The sequence below is a fragment of the Cucumis sativus genome, chromosome 7, assembly GCF_000004075.3.
Source record: "Cucumis sativus cultivar 9930 chromosome 7, Cucumber_9930_V3, whole genome shotgun sequence".
Lineage (NCBI taxonomy): Eukaryota > Viridiplantae > Streptophyta > Magnoliopsida > Cucurbitales > Cucurbitaceae > Cucumis > Cucumis sativus.
The window spans coordinates 19,891,192-19,910,503 of record NC_026661.2 but is presented as its reverse complement, the minus strand read 5'-3'; the positions used below and the strand labels follow the sequence as shown (position 1 = coordinate 19,910,503).

The 19,312-nt window shown below is 34.9% G+C and overlaps 1 protein-coding gene across 2 annotated transcripts; it reads left to right on the top strand.

Annotated features, from left to right (window-relative positions):
* The first annotated feature begins 638 nt into the window (after positions 1-638).
* LOC101221120 (callose synthase 1) lies at positions 639-18,239 on the top strand. 2 transcript variants are annotated; one of them, XM_031888538.1, is made up of 43 exons: positions 639-790; positions 1,430-1,639; positions 1,797-1,897; positions 2,200-2,318; positions 2,406-2,499; positions 2,933-3,043; positions 3,145-3,261; positions 3,623-3,715; positions 3,797-3,888; positions 4,108-4,234; positions 4,808-4,945; positions 5,045-5,121; positions 5,206-5,299; positions 5,916-6,038; positions 6,142-6,259; positions 6,774-7,108; positions 7,204-7,256; positions 7,341-7,401; positions 9,055-9,136; positions 9,237-9,286; positions 9,385-9,471; positions 10,217-10,354; positions 10,434-10,528; positions 10,620-10,704; positions 10,785-10,951; positions 11,036-11,159; positions 11,238-11,335; positions 11,410-11,527; positions 11,722-11,873; positions 12,078-12,187; positions 12,267-12,422; positions 12,525-12,593; positions 13,143-13,305; positions 13,378-13,537; positions 14,291-14,410; positions 14,486-14,604; positions 14,719-14,802; positions 15,788-15,900; positions 15,999-16,228; positions 16,311-17,105; positions 17,211-17,261; positions 17,412-17,597; positions 17,707-18,239. In XM_031888538.1, the coding sequence occupies exons 2-43, from the start codon at positions 1,456-1,458 to the stop codon at positions 17,959-17,961; spliced, it is 5,844 nt and encodes a 1,947-aa protein (XP_031744398.1). In that variant the 5' UTR covers positions 639-790; positions 1,430-1,455; the 3' UTR covers positions 17,962-18,239. The 2 variants fall into 2 exon arrangements, with proteins under 2 accessions (XP_031744398.1, XP_031744397.1); XM_031888537.1 differs by lacking the exon at positions 639-790 and adding an exon at positions 845-1,052.
* The last annotated feature ends 1,073 nt before the right edge of the window (positions 18,240-19,312 follow it).

Below are 19,312 nucleotides of genomic sequence, written 5' to 3'. Positions count from 1 at the left end.
CATTGACGTCAATTTGTTCAAAGTCTTCCTTCCATTTATTATTTTTTTCTAATCAACTATAAGCTTTAAATTTAAAGTTCAAATAGAATGGAAGTAAGCAAACTTGGTCTCCGTTTCCATGTCTATTTTTGATGTCTTTATCGATATAATTAATATCAAATTTTGTCTACAACTCTATACCCTAAACAAAGAGTAGATTTGGATGAATCAAATCATCTGTAGTTAAAAAAAAAAAGATGAAAAAAGAAAAGGATTTGATTATCAAAGTGATATTTTATCCCTTTGCTTGTGGTAATGGACTTGAGATATTTAAATGTAGGGCCGTGTGTTTGCATGAGAGAAACGACTTCATGTACCCAATTTCATATGAAACCAAGTGAAAGTACACTGTCTCACATGCAAAATCATTTCTCATTCATTGGTGGGAATGGGATAATATAATAGGAGAGGGTTAAATATGTAAATTACTCAAATTTAGGGAAAGTTGTAATTTAATATTTTTGAAGGAAAACAAAAATAGTAATTTCCCGAAGTTAATAAATGGAACAGGGCCTACTTCGTAAATATTACAAGTACATGGGCATGTCAGGAAGGATGGCGGAAGTTTAATGAATTACGTGGCTTGTTGTGATTGGCTAAATGCTTAGAACTCAAAAATCTGCCCATTTTTCTTTCTTCACTGATTCGTCCACATCCGCAGTCACTCTTTAGTCTTCTTCCTCCGCCTTCTTTCCTTGCCGCTCTCTGTCTTTCTACTTCCTCTCAAGCTTCTCTCTCACTCCAACCATTTGTAAAATTTCTATTTCTTTTTTTTTTTTCTTTTTTCTTCTTCTTTCTTGAGCTATTTTGTGAACTTTCTTTTAACTTTTGCCACTCTTCTTTACTTTCTATACTTTGTAGCTAGCATCTTTTTGCTTTACTTTCTTCTTTCATCTCTAAACAGTCCACTTCTTTCAATCTTTATCTTCACTTTTCGTTGTTTTTTGGCAATCCCAATTAGCCCTTTTGGTGATTTGATTCAATTTCTCTGTTACTTAACTGAACGAGCTCGGGTATGACTGGATTGAATTGGGACAGTTTTTTTTTTTTTTCTTTTTGTTACTTATTGGTTGTATTTTGGTATTGAGCAGCGAGTTTTGGATTGGTGGATGTACTACTTTTGAGTATGATTACTGAAATGAATTGTGGAATTGGAATTTTTCTTGTATTTTTTGTATCTTCTTGCTCCGTTGCTTGCTAATCAAGTCTCAATCTCTTGATGAATCTACTGGTTGGTGGGGGTGGGGTTATATTCTTGATAATTGCTTCCTTGTCTACTCAGTAGACGTGTTGTGTTTTCAATTGGTTCTCTTTTTCTTAGTTCACTGTGCTACTCTTGCGAACTTTGAAGTGTGGATCATCTAAATTCATGTTGGATTTGTGTTTTTAGGATTTGGTGTTTAGTACTGGTTAAACATGTCTCAACGAAGGGGTTCGGATCAACAACCGGGTAAGAAGATCATGCGAGCCCAAACACTTGGGAATTTATCCGAGTCGATGATGGATAGTGAGGTGGTTCCTTCTTCACTTGATGAGATTGCGCCAATTCTTCGTGTTGCTAACGAAGTCGAGGCAAGTAACCCGAGGGTTGCTTATCTATGTAAGTTGCAATTACTTTGCCTGGAAATTTGGAATTCAGTTGAAGTACTACTTTCTCCTTTTAACTTTACTCGTAAGGCTTATTGGTTTTGTGTCAAGAATTAGTTCAAGAAGAAAAGTGATGTTAACTTCAGCGAACCATTGTATTTCTGGGTCAGGTCGCTTTTACGCATTTGAAAAGGCTCACAGGTTAGATCCCACATCAAGCGGACGTGGAGTTCGGCAATTTAAAACTGCACTTCTTCAGCGTTTAGAGCGGGTATTTCAGTTCTTCTGTCTGTTCTATATCTCTATGTTCCACTTTTTGTTTGTAGTTTTTCCTTTATGTATATCTGCACTACACACGTACTTGTTTGCAGCATACTGTAACTACATAGGATTATTTAGGACTAGGAGGTAATGGTGTGTTTGGGTTTCATTGATGGTTTATCTTAATTGTATTTTCATGCCAAAGAAAAAGATAAGCAATGCAGTGTAATTGTATGCATCTTGTGATGAAGATACCCATTTGGACTTTACTTCTTTTCATCTATGTTGCTGACTGGTATTGCTGCTTTTCAGGAAAATGTAACAACATTAGCTGAAAGGCAAAAGAGTGATGCGCGTGAAATGCAGAGCTTTTATCGACATTACTACAATAAATATATAAAAGCCTTGAATGAGGCTGACAAAGCTGATCGGTAGTTTTAAAGAAAATAATGTAGTTCGCTTGGTTGTTTGAATTCGTTGCACTGCATTATTTGAACTGATGTTCTCTTCCTGATCAGTGCCCAACTGACAAAAGTTTATAAAACTGCCGCAATCCTTTTTGAAGTTTTGAAGGCTGTGAATCAAACAGAGGCTCTGGATGTAGCTGATGAGGTAAGACTGATAATATTATAATGTAAACATTGCGAGATATTTTTCTGTTCACCTTTTATTTATTTGTTCACAGTAATATCTTGAATTATTATGTCAATGTCAAGTGTGTTAGAGTGTTTATATAATATTAAATTTACCATAGCGCATCAATTTAAGCTTTTGTGTTGTTTGGTGATTCAACATGGTGTTAAAGCTCAAGATTCTAAGCTCAAACTTATGTAAAATCGTCATTTCCTTCCCAAGTAATGTTGAATTTCACTTGTGGGGACTTGAACAAACTTTTAAGCTGTAAGTGAAGAGGAGTGTTAGAGTGTTGATATAATGTTAAATAACCCATGAACATGAACTTAAGCTTTTAAGTGAATTAGAAAGTTAACAAAGGGTTGTTTATTCACATAATTATTGTTAATATTTTTTCTGATTTATGTCTAAGATTTTGGAAGCTCACAACAAGGTTGAGGAGAAACAGCAGATGTATCGACCATTTAACATACTTCCTCTTGATCCTGACAGTCAAAATCAGATAATCATGAGAATTCCTGAGGTTTCGTCATGTTATCTTTTACATTTACTTGGCCTAGTTTGCATCTGCATCTTCATGAGCTTGAATGCTTGATGGCTATTAGCACTTATTTGGTTTTACAGATTCAAGTTACCGTCTCTGCCCTTCGTAACACCCGGGGTTTGCCGTGGCCAAAGAATCACAAGAAGAAAGTAGATGAAGATATCCTTGATTGGCTTCAGGCCATGTTTGGTTTCCAGGTGATCAATGAAGATTGTTAGACTTGTATAGAACAAATACAAATAGGAGAAAGAAAAAAAATCTTGATCTTATATGATGATTTGAAAGTGAAAACAACTATTATTTCTTCTAGCTTTTCACAGCAGAAGCCTTAAACGGCTGAAAAAACTAACAAACAGTCTTCCAAACAGCCACCAACCAATTAAAACAACGTCCTGACTACTTTCAAGACGACAAACGGTAAAAAATAACTTAGCCAGAATTCTATAAGAACAGACTAAACGAGATCTATTTCAAAGATTCTAGTAATGGAGCTAAATCACAAACATATTATTCTTAAGCAGTGGGATTCACATTTCACTCACTAGTCACTAATTGCAGGAGGGTAACGTGGCCAATCAAAGGGAACATCTGATTTTATTAATTGCAAATGTTCAAATGCGGCAGTTACCAAAGCCTGATCAACGACCCAAGGTTGTATTCTTCTCAACTTCTTTTGCTCATATTCCTTCCTTTTCATAGTCACTTATTGCTGCTAACTGTTTTACATTTTAGTTGGATGACCGTGCTCTTACAGAAGTCATGAAGAAGCTTTTCAAGAACTACAAAAAATGGTGCAGGTATCTGGACCGCAAAAGCAGCCTTTGGTAAGACTCTTTTTTTGTGCTTCTTGAATTGTTAAAATTCAACGGTCTAGTTAGTCTTTGTAGGAATGTCAACATTATAAAGTTTCTGCCTTTTGTTAGGGAATTTGGTTAGGAACTGCTATAGAGCAAGAATATCTATAATTCAAAGTCCATAGAACTTATAAACTAGTTCTATATCATTCACAGCTCATATCCAGTATGATTTTCCCTTCTTGGCAGGTTGCCAAAAATCCAACAAGAAGTTCAGCAAAGGGAGTTACTATACATGGGTTTGTATCTTCTTATATGGGGAGAAGCTGCAAATTTGAGATTCATGCCCGAGTGCCTTTGCTATATATATCATCATGTATATATTAACGTCTTTTACATTCTAGTGCAATATTTTTTGAACCTATATGCCTCTCTTTGCCTTTTCACTAAGATCAATGATAATATTTGTTCTTATAACTTTCTTGATCTTTTGCATCTTCTACCTATTGTTGGAAGATGATCTTTTTAGAATCTTTCCTTCTATATGGACGTACTTCTTTTAGTGTATACTAACTGGCCACTTGTCCCATTGAGTAAATCAGTTTACACTAGCAGAAACCCTCAATATTAGAACAATTTGTAGGATAATTTATCTTCAATAAATGAGAGTTTTCAGGCTTTGGTGACTGGTGAGGCCAGATCTTCTAGGGATATCTTATGAGGATCATAAAAAAATATATTTTCTTTTTCTTTTTCTTTTAAAAAAACTGTAATCTTCTTTTTCATCATGAAGTGAAATTATAAAAGCTTGATATGTACTTGGAACACTTGGAAGAATGTTATAAGTGGTGTAAGATAGCTAGAATCAGAAGTGCAACTGATTCCTATCTGTTAGTTGACTTGACTCTATGAATTCACTTTATAACTTTAAAACTTTAAATCTTTTTAGATGGCATTTGAACTATATGGCATGTTGGCTGGAAGTGTGAGCCCAACGACAGGAGAGCACATCAAACCAGCTTATGGTGGCGAAGAGGAGGCTTTCTTAAAGAAAGTTGTTACTCCAATATATGACATAATATCTAAGGTATTGCATATGATCTTCTTGATCATTGAAATGGGTAGGTTTTGAGTTTCTTCTGCAGATTGATAGCTGAGTATCTCCATTTAATATTTGCATTTATAGGAAGCAAGAAAAAGCAAAGACGGTAAATCAAAGCATTCACAGTGGAGAAATTATGACGATTTGAATGAATATTTCTGGTAAGCCTTTTGTCATCAATTCTCCATATCTACTTCATATTGAATTTTCAAAATTTGAAGAATTTTCGTGGTGCAACTCTGTAGGTCTATTGATTGCTTCCGCCTTGGTTGGCCTATGCGATCTGATGCTAGTTTCTTTCAACATCCTTCAGAACCAGTTAAAAGCGACAAAGATCATGTATGCAATATTTCAAATTCTGATAATTGTGTGTCCATGTTCATCTTGTAGATTCCTTTGACAGGTTATCTTTGTTTCTTTTAGAATTTATTGATCAGTCCATTTCAAGATGTTACTGTATTTACTTTTAAACACATTTTCTTCATTATGCCCAGCATTCTCGCATTCTCTTTCAATGTTTTAGATGTCTTTCAAAATAGTTATCGTCCAGATGAGAACTAGCATCTCTGATTTGATTGGAGTCTCCTGTTCTTATGGTTTGGGGAAGTGAACTTTGACATCAGCGTCATTACAATTACAAGCACAATATAATGCCAGATCCTACTCTGGACAAACAAAGAAACGAATATGAACAATGGACATGACTTGCCCTCAGTATTCATTAGAGGGACATATTCCTTCTAAAAAAGGAGGCAGCTTAATTCATCTAGCCATAAGATAAATCCTGATCCTACGCAAAACTTTATTTAGTTGTCATCCATTCTCTCCATGGTACATTAGTTGAGAAAAATTATTAGAGGGCTTTCTAAACATTTGATCTTCTCCCCCCACAGTTTCTAATCCTTAGACTTGCTGAAATAGTGTACTCATGATGGTAAAAATATATCATTTCCAGGAAAAGCAACGAAATGCCAGAAATCGATGGATGGGGAAAGTTAATTTCGTGGAAATACGTTCATTTTGGCACTTATTCAGAAGTTTTGACAGGATGTGGAGTTTTTTTATATTATGTTTTCAGGTAAATTACTTGACGTACTGGCTTCTTTTCTCCCCCCCCCCCCCCCCCCCCCCCCCCCCTTCTCTCTTAAATTGGTAATATTGTTGAAATATGTTCTTCGTAGGCAATGGTAATCATAGCTTGGAATGGTTCAGGGGATTTGGGTGCAGTATTCAAGACTGATGTTTTTAAGAAAGTACTGAGTATCTTTATAACAGCAGCAATCTTGAAACTTGCACAAGGTACTGAAAACTAGTTCATTTCTGCTAATTCTTGTCGTTTGGTTATTCATGTAAAAAAAAATTCCTCTACTTGTACTTCACTTATATTTTTAAGTTCTGTTTAGTTCTTTGGTTTCAATATTAAAGATTTTCTTATGTTTCTTCTACTTCCATTATATGATTTTTTATTCTAATATGTTGTTTAATTTCTCATAAATTTAAAGAAAAGAGTACAACAGACATAGAACATTAGATCCCAGTGACCACCTCTGCTACATTAGATCGTATGAGAAGAAATAACCTGTCAAATCTTATTGAATAACCAACCTCGCTTGAAGACAATCACACGGTCGGTTAAGCTTGAAACAACTATTTCACAATAATTTTAAAATCTAACAGACCGAATAAACTAACTCCAGTTAGTTGCCGTCTCTATTGTATTTTACACTTGATATTTAAACGAATGACAATTACAACAATTTGAGCAGTAAAATCAAATGTTGTTTATTTTTTAATTTGTTTGTTTCATTTTCAGCCATTGTTGATATTATCCTTAGCTGGAAAGCAAGGAAGAGCATGTCCTTCTATGTCAAGTTAAGATACGTTCTTAAAGTTGTATCCGCTGTGGCATGGGTTATCGTTTTATCTGTAGCCTATGCCTTGAGTTGGAAGAATCCCTCTGGCTTTACCCAGACACTTAAAAGTTGGTTTGGGAATAGTTTAAGCTCGCCTTCCTTCTTCATTGTGGCTATTGTTATTTACTTATCTCCAAACATGCTTTCTGGGCTGTTGTTCATTTTCCCAACGATTCGGCGTTACTTGGAACGTTCAAACAATAAGGCTGTGATGCTCATGATGTGGTGGTCTCAGGTAATGGGATCATTGCTTCAGACTTCATACAGACACTTCATGGATTTTGACACTCGTCTTCTGAATTATTAATCAAATGCTTGAATCCATTTCAGCCTCGGCTCTATGTTGGAAGGGGAATGCACGAAAGCTCATTGTCACTCTTGCAGTAAGAAAATTTTCTCGAGTATTGAGTAGGAAGCTTAAATCGTCACGAACTTCTCTTAATCTTAAGTTTCTATCTGACTTTCAGGTACACTTTTTTCTGGATTCTTCTGATTATGTCAAAGTTAATATTCAGCTACTATCTTGAGGTACTTCTTCGATTCAAAGCTTAGAATATGAACTTTTCTCCATAATCAAGGATTTGAAAGACCCCCATGTACTGATATTTATACAAATTTGTTTATCATAGTTCATTTGGTCAGCATAGTTACCATTCCGTAACAGGCCTCAACACTAACCATAACGGCTTAACCAGACATTACTAATATTAACACATGCCAGAAACATAAGACAAATTTTCCTGGTGAAGCTTTGGTAAAAATTCTACAATTTGATCTTTTGAAGAGACAAATTGAACCGACAGATACTTTATAAATCCATCTTTTTACACATACCCAAAAAAAATTATCAGTCTTGATGTTCTTTACATTTACACGAAACATTGGATGACTGGCTTAAGGAAATATCAGAAATATTATGGATGATGGAGGGCCCTGTAAAAAAGATGTTTAGATCACAAGGAAGTTGCCATGCCATAACCAATACAATCAATTCAGCTGTTGTGGACGGTGGAGATAAAGTTTCTTCTCTGCCTCAGTGGAAGACATTGAGATGGTTCTAAAAATTACATTTGTTCAATCAAACACGTATCCTGTACGTTATGTGGAAGCAGGGTGAAACGTTTTGAGATAAATTTTGTTAGAGTTTGGGGCTGTTGTAGGTTTCATTTGTAGAAAACAAGCACTTTTCATTATGAAAAATCAAATGTCATTGAGCCTTTAGAAGGGAGAAACGAGGCAAGAGTATTAAGTTGCCATTTGTTAGTAAGACAATGTTAGAACACTTGCTAACAAGAACAAGATCTCAATTTATTATAATGAACTATAAGAAAATACAAGATAAACCCAAGGATAAGGCACTTGGAATCTCCCTCTTGAGTATTCTCACCCAAGCCCTAAATCACTTCACAAAATAACCTCCCTCTCTCACTTACCCTCCCTCCATTTATAACAAGATGTAGCCACCCTAGTAACCACACTTACATAATAACTACTAGTAACCACACTTACATAATAACTACTAGTAACCACACTTACCCAATAACTACTAGTAACCACACTTACCCAATAACTACTAGTAACCACACTTACCCAATAACTACTAATAACTTCCTAAGTATCTAATTACCCTTACACCCCTAACCCTATACTAATCTAATTACCCTTATACAAGATAAACCCATGTATACAAAATCTAGGTATCTAATAGATAACTAGTAAGAATTGAACATCCTACGCAGTGGCCCCTGTAGGGTTTCTCCAAAGTTCTCTTCCCAAGCCATCCAATTCAGAGTGGCTCTTTATTAGTTATCAACGTTTCCGCTGTCAGTGGCAGTCTAGAAATAATTTAAACAACGATGACAGTTTATATTGTTTGTCTCCCTAAGTTCCTGTGTTTACACCGTGCACCACCATTTCTTCTTATGTTCAGTCTAGAAAGTATGAACCAAATGCATGTTATCCTAACTCTGTTAAAATGGAAAATGGATTTATGAATGAACTGTAGGGAGAGTGACACCTATTGACAACTTATATGAGTACCTTAATAGTTACCAATTTAGAAATCTAGTAATAACATGCTTCATACAATAATACTAATAAATGTTTGTCAAAATGTATTGATTTGGTTGGTGGTTTGAAAATTTTCTTAATGCATGTGCATCCATGCTGTTGCTTCTGCAGATCAAGCCACTTGTGGGTCCAACAAAAACCATTATGCGAGTTCATATTGGAAAGTATAGATGGCATGAATTCTTTCCTAGAGGTTAGAGCATATGGCAACATGAGGACAAACATTGATCCGTTGCTATGAAATGTTTTTTTAAAATTATTTTTAAATCTTCTATAATATTTTTTTATTGCAGCTCAGAATAACCTTGGTGTCGTGATCTCAATCTGGGCTCCCATTGTTCTTGTACGTGATTTTGCATTCAAAAATTATATCCGTTAATCCTCTTTTTCAAAGCACTGTTTTCTTTTTGCTGACTAGTTTAAATAAACTACTTTCTGCAGGTTTACTTCATGGATGTGCAGATTTGGTATGCCATTTTCTCCACAATATTTGGGGGAATTTATGGTGCATTTCGTCGCCTTGGAGAGGTTAGTGGACCTTCATTCCTTTTATCCTATTCCTAAAACGTCTCACTAACATGCTTCTCCTAGTCGTCACCCCTCTGTCTGGAAATATTCTGTTCATCAAATACACACAGAGACATATCTTCAAAACAATTTTGACCCGCTCTTGTGCATATGAATTTTCCAAATATTTCATTTCATAGAAAGCAAAAAGAGACTACATAAATTGGGATACTCTAGTAAAACCTTGCTAAATGATATATAATTAAATTTACCTTTATCCATAAGCTTAAGCTTCGAGTCAATTGGTTATTTAAAATGGTATCAGAGCATAAGTCCTATATTCTAGCCCCTACAATATTATTTTCTTCTTAGTTAATATTGATTTTCACTTGTTGAGTCTTCTTCCATAATTCAAGCTCCCAAGTGAGTGAAAATGTTTAACCAATATAATTAAATTTACCTTCAACCATATGCTTATGCTTTTGGGTCAATCGACAATCGATGATTTAAGAAACCCTATTACAAAATGTTAATCCCCCTCCACTTGGCAGCCAAGTTTTTTTCATCTATTAATTTTCCTCATCATTTTGGGCTGCAGATTATATTATAACAATAAAGTCATAAATTCATAGATTAATGATATTTATCAATCAGGCTTCTATGAACAATTCTCCAATGAGTTTTTAGGAGCTTTTCACATACTTTTAACCTACATATGTAAGCTTTTGAATCTTGGAACTTTACTCAATATTGATCTTGTAATTAGATACGGACATTGGGAATGTTGAGATCTAGGTTTCTATCACTTCCCGGTGCTTTTAATGCCTGCTTGATACCAGTGGAAAAGAAGGATCACACTAGAAAGAAGGGGTTGATGGCCAATTTTGGTCGTAAATTTGATGAGGTTTGGTTCTACTACTTGTACTAGATTTTAAATTTATTATAAAAGGATTATTTGAACTTATTGAGAAATTTATAAATAGATAACACCAGATAGAGATGATCAGGCTGCGAAGTTCGCTCAAATGTGGAATGAAATAATTATTAGTTTCAGGGAGGAGGATCTAATAAATAACAGGTGAAATAAGTATTCAATGTCTGTGCATCTTGACACTCCAAATACTCATTGCAGCATTTTCTAGTTCTTAATTTTTCCCATTTTGTTTCAGGGAGATGGACTTATTGCTTGTACCTAACTGGATTGACCCTGAACTATCCCTTATCCAGTGGCCTCCCTTTTTGCTTGCTAGCAAGGTGTTATATCTTTGCCTACTTGATTTTTTGTACGAGTTCTGCTTAACCTGCTATACTTTTATCTTGTCCTTGTTATGTAGATACCAATAGCATTGGATATGGCCAAAGATAGCTATGGAAGAGACCGCGAAGGGGAGCTTAAGAAGAGATTAAGTACAGACAAATATATGCTCTGTGCTGTCCAAGAGTGCTATGCTTCCTTTAAAAATATAATTAATTTCTTGGTTCTTGGAGAACATGAGAAGTTGTAGGTTTATTCTCATTAATCTTATGAAAGTACGTAATTTTGCCAATATGTTTATCTAACTTTCTGTTTGTTTGCTGTTTCCAGGGTAATAAAGGAGATCTTCACCATAATTGATGAACATATAAAAGCAGAAAATCTGATAGTTGAACTGGATATGAGAGCTCTCCCTAGTCTCTATGAACAATTTGTTCGGCTGATTGAATATATGGTGATTCTATCACTATATAACATTTATATTTTTATTTAATTCACTTGTATTAGTTCTTATTATATCTCATTGTTGTAGTTAACGAATAAAGTGGAGGATAAGGATCAGGTTGTAATAGTCTTGCTGGATATGCTAGAGGTTGTAACAAGAGACATAATCGATGAGGAGATTTCCAGGTATGTCTTTGTGGCTAGAATTGCCTTTTTGCTATTGTATTGTTTCCATTTATTCTTTTTCCCCCTTCTTGTAGTTTGGTTGAGTCAAGTCATGGTGGATCCTTTGGAAAAGATGGGAAACCAAGATCACTTGATCGGCTTTTTGATAAACTCAACTTTCCAATTCCTGAAACTGAAGCTTGGAAAGAAAAGGTAAGTTCCATGGCATGGACATTGATGCTAAACGTTGAGCTGATGAACTAATCGCATACAGATTTCATATTAAAATGCCTGGAGACCGGGCTCATGGCTGTTGATATAATCTTTTTTCCAGTTATTTCTAAGTTTTCTTTACTCTCTCTTTTGAAATAGAACTCTCCCTTGTGTTAACCTATAAACATGTGCAGATTAGAAGACTCCATTTACTGCTTACTGTTAAGGAATCAGCTATGGATGTGCCATCCGATTTAGAAGCCAGGAGGCGTATTTCTTTCTTCTCCAATTCATTGTTCATGGAGATGCCCCCTGCTCCAAAAGTTCAAAATATGCTATCATTCTCGTAATGTCTCGTCTTAGTAACTTTTTTCATACTACTACTAGCTCTTGGTTATGTACAACTTCTCTGGTTATTAGCACTTTTCTCATATGATGATAATACGATGCACCTTTCATCCGTACAATCTTTTTGTTTCTTCTACGGGTGAAGTTGTTGGTGGTAATATATTTGATAAATTTTAATGTACTTTCCTTTTTCTTGGCCTAGAATTCTAACACCGTACTACTCTGAAGATGTTCTCTTCTCCATGAATCTTCTGGAGAAGCCAAATGAAGATGGAGTGTCTATTCTTTTCTACTTGCAGAAAATCTTTCCAGGTTTTTCTTTTCTTGACTTTCTCTTGGATTTATTACGTACTGTTGAAGTTCCATTTTATAAGGCTTATAATTCCAATAGAGCAATGGACAAACTTTCTTGAGAGAGTCCAGTGTGCTAATGAAGAAGAGTTGAGAAATAAACTCGAGCTCGAAGAAATTCAACAAAAAACAGACGAGCTCAAAGAGGAGCTCCGTCTTTGGGCTTCATACAGAGGTCAAACATTGACCAAGACAGGTAAAGTAAAGACCCCCCCACCCCCACCCCCACCCCAGTGTCCGCTCTGTTATTAGTCATTGTTGTATCTTGACCCTTTTTTCTAACAAATGAAAACAATAGTCCGTGGCATGATGTATTACCGAAAAGCGTTGGAACTTCAAGCATTCCTTGATACTGCAGAACATCAAGGTATTTACAAAAAGTTTGTTTGTTATTTTTTTTTTTTTCAATCACTAGTGTGCACTAGTCCATTAACCATCCAGTGCTGATTGCTTTTCTCCTTCAAGTATGATTTTTAATTCCAACTAGCAATCACAAGAGTAGACAGTTAATCATAAATTCTTCAGATGTGGTTATAATAGGATAAACAGACCCGTTCAAATATATATACACCAGAGAAAATATAAGAGAAGGGAAGGCAGTGTGTTCTTATGTAAAGGCTCGAACCTGGGAAGCTGTAGAGTTTTCATCTTCTCACCTCATTTTCGCTATGTTGAATCAGTAGACTCTCAAGTCTCAACAATACCAATTACATTATCTGTTATCAATAAATCCACTATAAAAATTTGTGTAAATTGGTTCGAGGAATTAATGAAGTTGGGGGTAGAAGATTACAAAATTCTTAATATCCTTAATACGCTAGAAAGAGGCAAATGTGTACTAAAAGCTTAGTATTGTTCTATTTATAAATAGTATAAATGTAAGAAAAGCTTTTATAAGTTTAATGCCTTTACCCAGATTTATTGAAAGGCTACAAGGACGCTGTGGATAGCCCTTTGTGGGCGCAATGTCAGGCAGCAGTTGACATGAAATTTTCATACGTCGTCTCCTGCCAGCAATATGGTATTCACAAACGTTCTGGTGATGCTCGTGCTAAAGACATTCTAAAGCTTATGACTAAGTATGTTTCTAACAATAATTTTCCTCACTGATGCTATTGACTATATTGATGTTATAATTTCTCATTGTGTAGGTACCCATCTCTTCGGGTTGCATATATTGAAGAACTTGAAGAGCCAAGTAAAGATAAATCCCGGAAGACAAATCAGAAGTCCTACTACTCAGTTCTAGCGAGGGCTGCTTTGCCCACGAAATCAAAAGACTCCACTGAGTCAGTTCAGAGTTTAGACCAGGTATAAATCCAGTCTTTTGTTGAATACAGATTAGTGCAAGTACATGTACATCCTTGTCCAAAAAAAAAGTCCAAGTACGTGTACAATTATTGAATAGAATGTGAGATGACTCCTAACGTTGAACGTGAGATTTTCCTTTTATATTCTTTCGTTAGTTCTTCATGAATGCTTGGCTTCTCCTAGGTAAATTTATTGGAAGAGATTGTTCGTTGCAGTTAGATATATATCCTTGTGGTTCTAGAATTCTACACCGTTTGTTTAGTCTCTCATTTGCGGCCACCTGCATAGACGAATAGTCTAGAGTATTGTGGATTAGGTGGGTAAAGGCCTCACTTTTGGAAGGTGGTGTTGTAGAGATACCTCTGGACTTTCTGAGTTCCTGGAATAAGCAGAAAGGAATTTGGGATATGAGAATCCATAAAATCCACGGCCTTTCTGTTACTCTAAGCTTTGTGTGATTATGGTTATTTCTTATCAAAGCCAATTCAACTTATTGTTCTCACTATAACTAACACCAATTAAAGAATTTTTTTGTAACTTCATGGCTTTGTTTTTGCACTCTACTCTATATTGAAATTTTGGTTTCTTATAAAAAACAAATCATACAGGGGCACTTTGTCCCCTACTCCTTTAGTTTTTCTCGTGTGCTTAATAAATCATATATTTACAAGCATACTTTCCAGTATAGTTATCTACTTATCATCCACTTTTCCGACACACTGCTGATGCGAGTGTTAAATTTCCTTTATATAGACCATATATCGGGTAAAACTTCCTGGGCCAGCAATATTGGGTGAGGGGAAGCCAGAAAATCAAAACCATGCAATTATTTTCACCCGTGGGGAATGCTTGCAAACTATTGACATGAACCAGGTACCATATATTCCAATACAATGCGTAGGAAACTAGTATCTTTGCTAATAATCAGAATATTTTACCTTTTAATAGGATAATTACATGGAAGAAGCCTTCAAAATGAGAAATTTGTTGGAAGAGTTTCTTACAATGCATGATGGTGTCAGATATCCTACGATTCTTGGACTTAGAGAGCATATATTCACTGGCAGGTACTTGTCACTTTTGTTTACTGTAAATTGAATTCAAATTTTACATCGTTCTGAACAACGTGAGTTCATCACTGCAATTAAGTTTTTCACTTTTTAATCTGACCAATTTTGCAGTGTTTCATCTCTTGCTTGGTTTATGTCAAATCAAGAAAACAGTTTTGTAACTATCGGTCAGAGATTGTTGGCAAACCCTTTGAAGTAAGATTTCTACCTTGTTTTCTCACTACTTTGTTCAACAACATGGTTATATTGGAAATACTATGGTTATTATTGTAAACATCCATGACCTTACTTCAACCAGATCTATTTTATATGAAATACTCGTTAGATTGCACAACTTTGTTCTTGGGTTCTATGTAGATAGATTGCAAATGCCTTCTGTGTTTCGATCAGATTATATATTTTGAAGCAGCATCAGCTTAGAGGTTTTTCTTCTTAGTGAGGTTTAGATTTTTGGAATTCAGATTACTTTTCTGGGATGGCAGTCGTTACCACCCACATTAAAAGGAAAAGCACCTTAAATTTAGAGGATACAGCGTCTAACCACAACCACCATGAAAGACCATCAACCAATGTGAAGATAAATATTACAAATATAAATATATCATTATACAAAAAACAAAATTATAAAATAACCCTCACATAATAATATGCTTCACAACCTTGGGATCCGACATTTCATTTGGCCCTCTTGCCTATGCCAACAATGGCGACCGTCGGCTGAGATTGAAAAACTCTTGCCACAAATTACAAGGGAGAGCTTCATAATGTTGTGCTCTATATTCAATAACACACAAGATATTCCAAGAGCTTGACAGGGTACTCTTTTTAAAAGATTTTTTTTTTTAGTTTACTTTTGTATTAAATAGTTCTTGGTTAGTTCTATTGTTTCCCTATAAATGGTAGTTTTAAGGCATTTGTATTTGAAGAACTTGAGAGATCCAAAAAAAACATTTCGTTTAATAGTTCTTTGACAAATTTTAGGCTCCATCACAAGCAGAACAACTAGTATGATTCATTGTTATAACATTTTTTATAATTAGAACACAATATTAAGATCTGAACTTCATTCTATCAAATTTTTATCTAAATTATATTGATAACTACCACATATTTTGGGTGTCTTAATGCTCAATCTTACTCATCCCAAATTAATGTCTTATACCTTTGTCTTCACATTCAGAGTTCGATTCCATTACGGCCATCCAGATGTTTTCGATAGACTGTTTCACCTTACCAGAGGGGGTGTTAGTAAAGCTTCCAAAGTCATCAACCTGAGCGAGGACATATTTGCAGGCATGTTAATAGTTGTAAAAGCTCTATGTTTTGTATTCAGAGTTTCAAATAAGTAATCCGGTTTAATCATATATACCATTCGTGATTTTGATTTGCAGGTTTCAACTCCACCTTGCGTGAAGGTAATGTTACTCACCATGAATACATACAAGTTGGTAAAGGGAGGGATGTTGGCCTTAACCAGATCTCCATGTTTGAGGCTAAGATAGCCAATGGTAATGGCGAACAGACATTAAGCCGTGATATGTACAGGCTAGGTCACCGATTTGATTTCTTCCGCATGTTGTCTTGTTATTTCACCACAGTTGGTTTCTATTTCAGCACTATGGTAAGTTCGAGAAGTTTGTCCTCATCACATCTATATTCATTTTTACTTTATTCAGGAGATAAACCTAATTTTTCATCGACAGCTGACAGTGCTCACGGTCTACGTCTTTCTATATGGCCGCCTTTACCTTGTTCTCAGTGGCCTTGAGAGAGCTTTGAGTACTCATCCTGCCATTAAAGACAACAAGTCACTTCAAACAGCTCTTATATCACAGTCTGCTGTGCAAATTGGACTTCTCATGGCATTGCCTATGATGGTTGAAATTGGACTGGAAAGGGGATTTCGGGCAGCTTTAAGTGATTTCATTCTAATGCAGCTGCAGCTTGCACCTGTGTTTTTCACATTCTCTTTGGGAACCAAGACACATTATTATGGTAGGACATTGCTTCATGGGGGTGCAGAGTACAGAGGTACTGGTCGTGGTTTTGTGGTGTTCCACGCCAAATTTGCTGAAAATTACAGGATGTATTCTCGCAGTCATTTTGTCAAAGGAATTGAATTGATGATTCTTCTTCTGGTTTACCACATACTCGGCGTTTCTTATAGAGGTGTGGTTGCTCATGTCTTGATCACCATATCAATATGGTTTATGGTGGGAACGTGGCTTTTTGCACCTTTCCTCTTCAATCCATCAGGTTTTGAGTGGCAAAAGATAGTTGATGACTGGACAGATTGGAAAAAATGGATTGTCAACCGTGGAGGAATCGGAGTATCTCCTGATAAAAGTTGGGAGTCTTGGTGGGAAAAGGAACACGATCATCTAAAATTCTCCGGAAAGCGTGGCATCTTCGTTGAGATATTACTGTCAATACGATTTTTCATCTTTCAGTATGGACTAGTATATCACTTGAAAATAATAGAGTCCCAAAGCTTTCTGGTACGAATACTGTGCCCACACTCTTACCGATTCCTTGGTTTAAAGATGTTTTTGCTAATCATATAAGCATGGCTATTCTAACTTAATTATCCCTTAAAATTTCAGGTTTATGGCCTTTCTTGGGTTGTGATCATTTCAATATTGCTCCTGATGAAGGTGAGAAAAATGTTGCTGTGAATCCTCCTCCCTTGTTTGGGTCAAACCATAAACTTTGTGTTTCGAAATTGATTATTCGAAATGAGTAATATGAAACCACTACTTTCCAGTCACTGATGCGATTATCCTAATACCATTTAAACTTTGTAGGCGGTATCTGTTGGACGACGGAAATTCAGTGCAAGCTTTCAGTTGTTATTTAGGCTGGCTGAGGGTTTTATTTTCATCATTTGTGTGGCTGGCTTCATTACTTTAGTTGCAATCCCTCATATGACAATCAGGGACATCATACTTTGCATCCTCGCGTTCCTACCGACAGGATGGGGCCTACTCTTGGTTAGTTTACTTAAAAATCTCCATACTAAATACACTTTTGACATTAGCTTTACATTCCTTTGTACTCGACTCATTTATCGATTGTCTTCGTCTTCACGATTCAATACAGATTGCTCAAGCTTGTAAGCCCTTAATTCATCAAACTCCTTTATGGGGATCTGTTCGTGCCTTGGCTCGAAGTTACGAAATCGTGATGGGGTTGCTTCTGTTCACACCTATAGCATTCCTGGCTTGGTTTCCATTTGTTTCAGAGTTCCAAACACGAATGTTGTTCAACCAAGCATTCAGCAGAGGTTTGCAAATTTCTCGTATTCTTGGGGGGCCTAGAAAAAAGGAAAAGAGTTCAACCACAGACAAAGAGTAAATATTCACAAAACAATACAAAGATAAAGATGACCACAATTCTAAACTGTAGATATTATTATTGTAAATACCTCTATTTCCTCTGGCTCTCTATATTTATGGCTTGCCTTCTCTTATTGAGATGATTATTATACTGAAGATGGTGGTCATTTGTTCAAATGATCATATGTAGAGTCATCATATAGTGTGAATGCATTATACATATATTTTACTTGAATTCGGTTGTGGATTATTATAAGGATGAAGATTATGACAGCATCGCTTTTTTTTCTATTTTCATTTTTTGAAGTAGCCCTTAACTTAGATTCTCCAACTTCTAACTTCTGAGTTTGTCAAATTAGCTAAGTTTGTTATTTTATTTATATGTATTTGTTTTCATATTTAAAATCATTCTTATTTTTTATTTTAGTTTTGAAATTTTTTGTTCAACCTCCTCTCAGCTTCCTTGTTCAACTTTTATCTTCTACTTATAAGGTAAGTTTTGTAATTTATTTTCTCCTTTTAAAGTTTGTTGTTTTATTTGTATGCATTCTATTTTAATGTTTCAAATTATTGCTAAATAAGTTCGGTTAATTGAACTCTCCGACTTGATGAACAACAACATATGTGGTGACATAGTTATTCTACCATCGTTAACACACTTTGAAAGCTCAGGTATTTATATATCCATTTTCAATGTAGAACTACCATAACATTTTTTTTTTTTGTTATGAGTGTTAAACATTAAAGGTCTGTTTGGAGAAAAGAAAGTAACTGACTGAAATAGTTCTTTTCCTGATCTGGGAAAGGAATAGAGATTTAATTCCTATTTTTCCTTCTCAATCATTCACATTCTCGTTTAGTCTTTTACTTCATTTATTTGTTTTTATTATTTTGTTGGTTAAAATATCATTTTGTTCTTATTGCCCTCTTCCCTTCCCTTCTTATTTTGCTTATTAAAATTTCATAAACTAAAGTTGTTTAGTTTATTTTTATTAATTTGTTTGTTAAAATATCATTTTTTATTTTTTATTTTTTATTTTTATTTTTTATTTTTTATTTTTTATTTTTTTTTTTTTATTTTTTATTTTTTATTTTTTATTTTTAATTTTTAATTTTTGAGATTTTAATTCTAGTTATTATCCAATCAATTTTCTAAGTTTATCCTCCCCTACATTTAAGATTAATCAATTGATATTCTTTAGTATAATAAATTATAGTAGGCTAATATATGATTTCACAAGTTTAATTAGGTGAATTTTGGTAAGTTTAGTTTGACTATAAAAGTTAAAATTTTAGTCATTTAGGAAATTGATGAAACTTATTTTTTGGAAATATGACCGTAAATTAAAAATACAAATTTAAAAAAAATA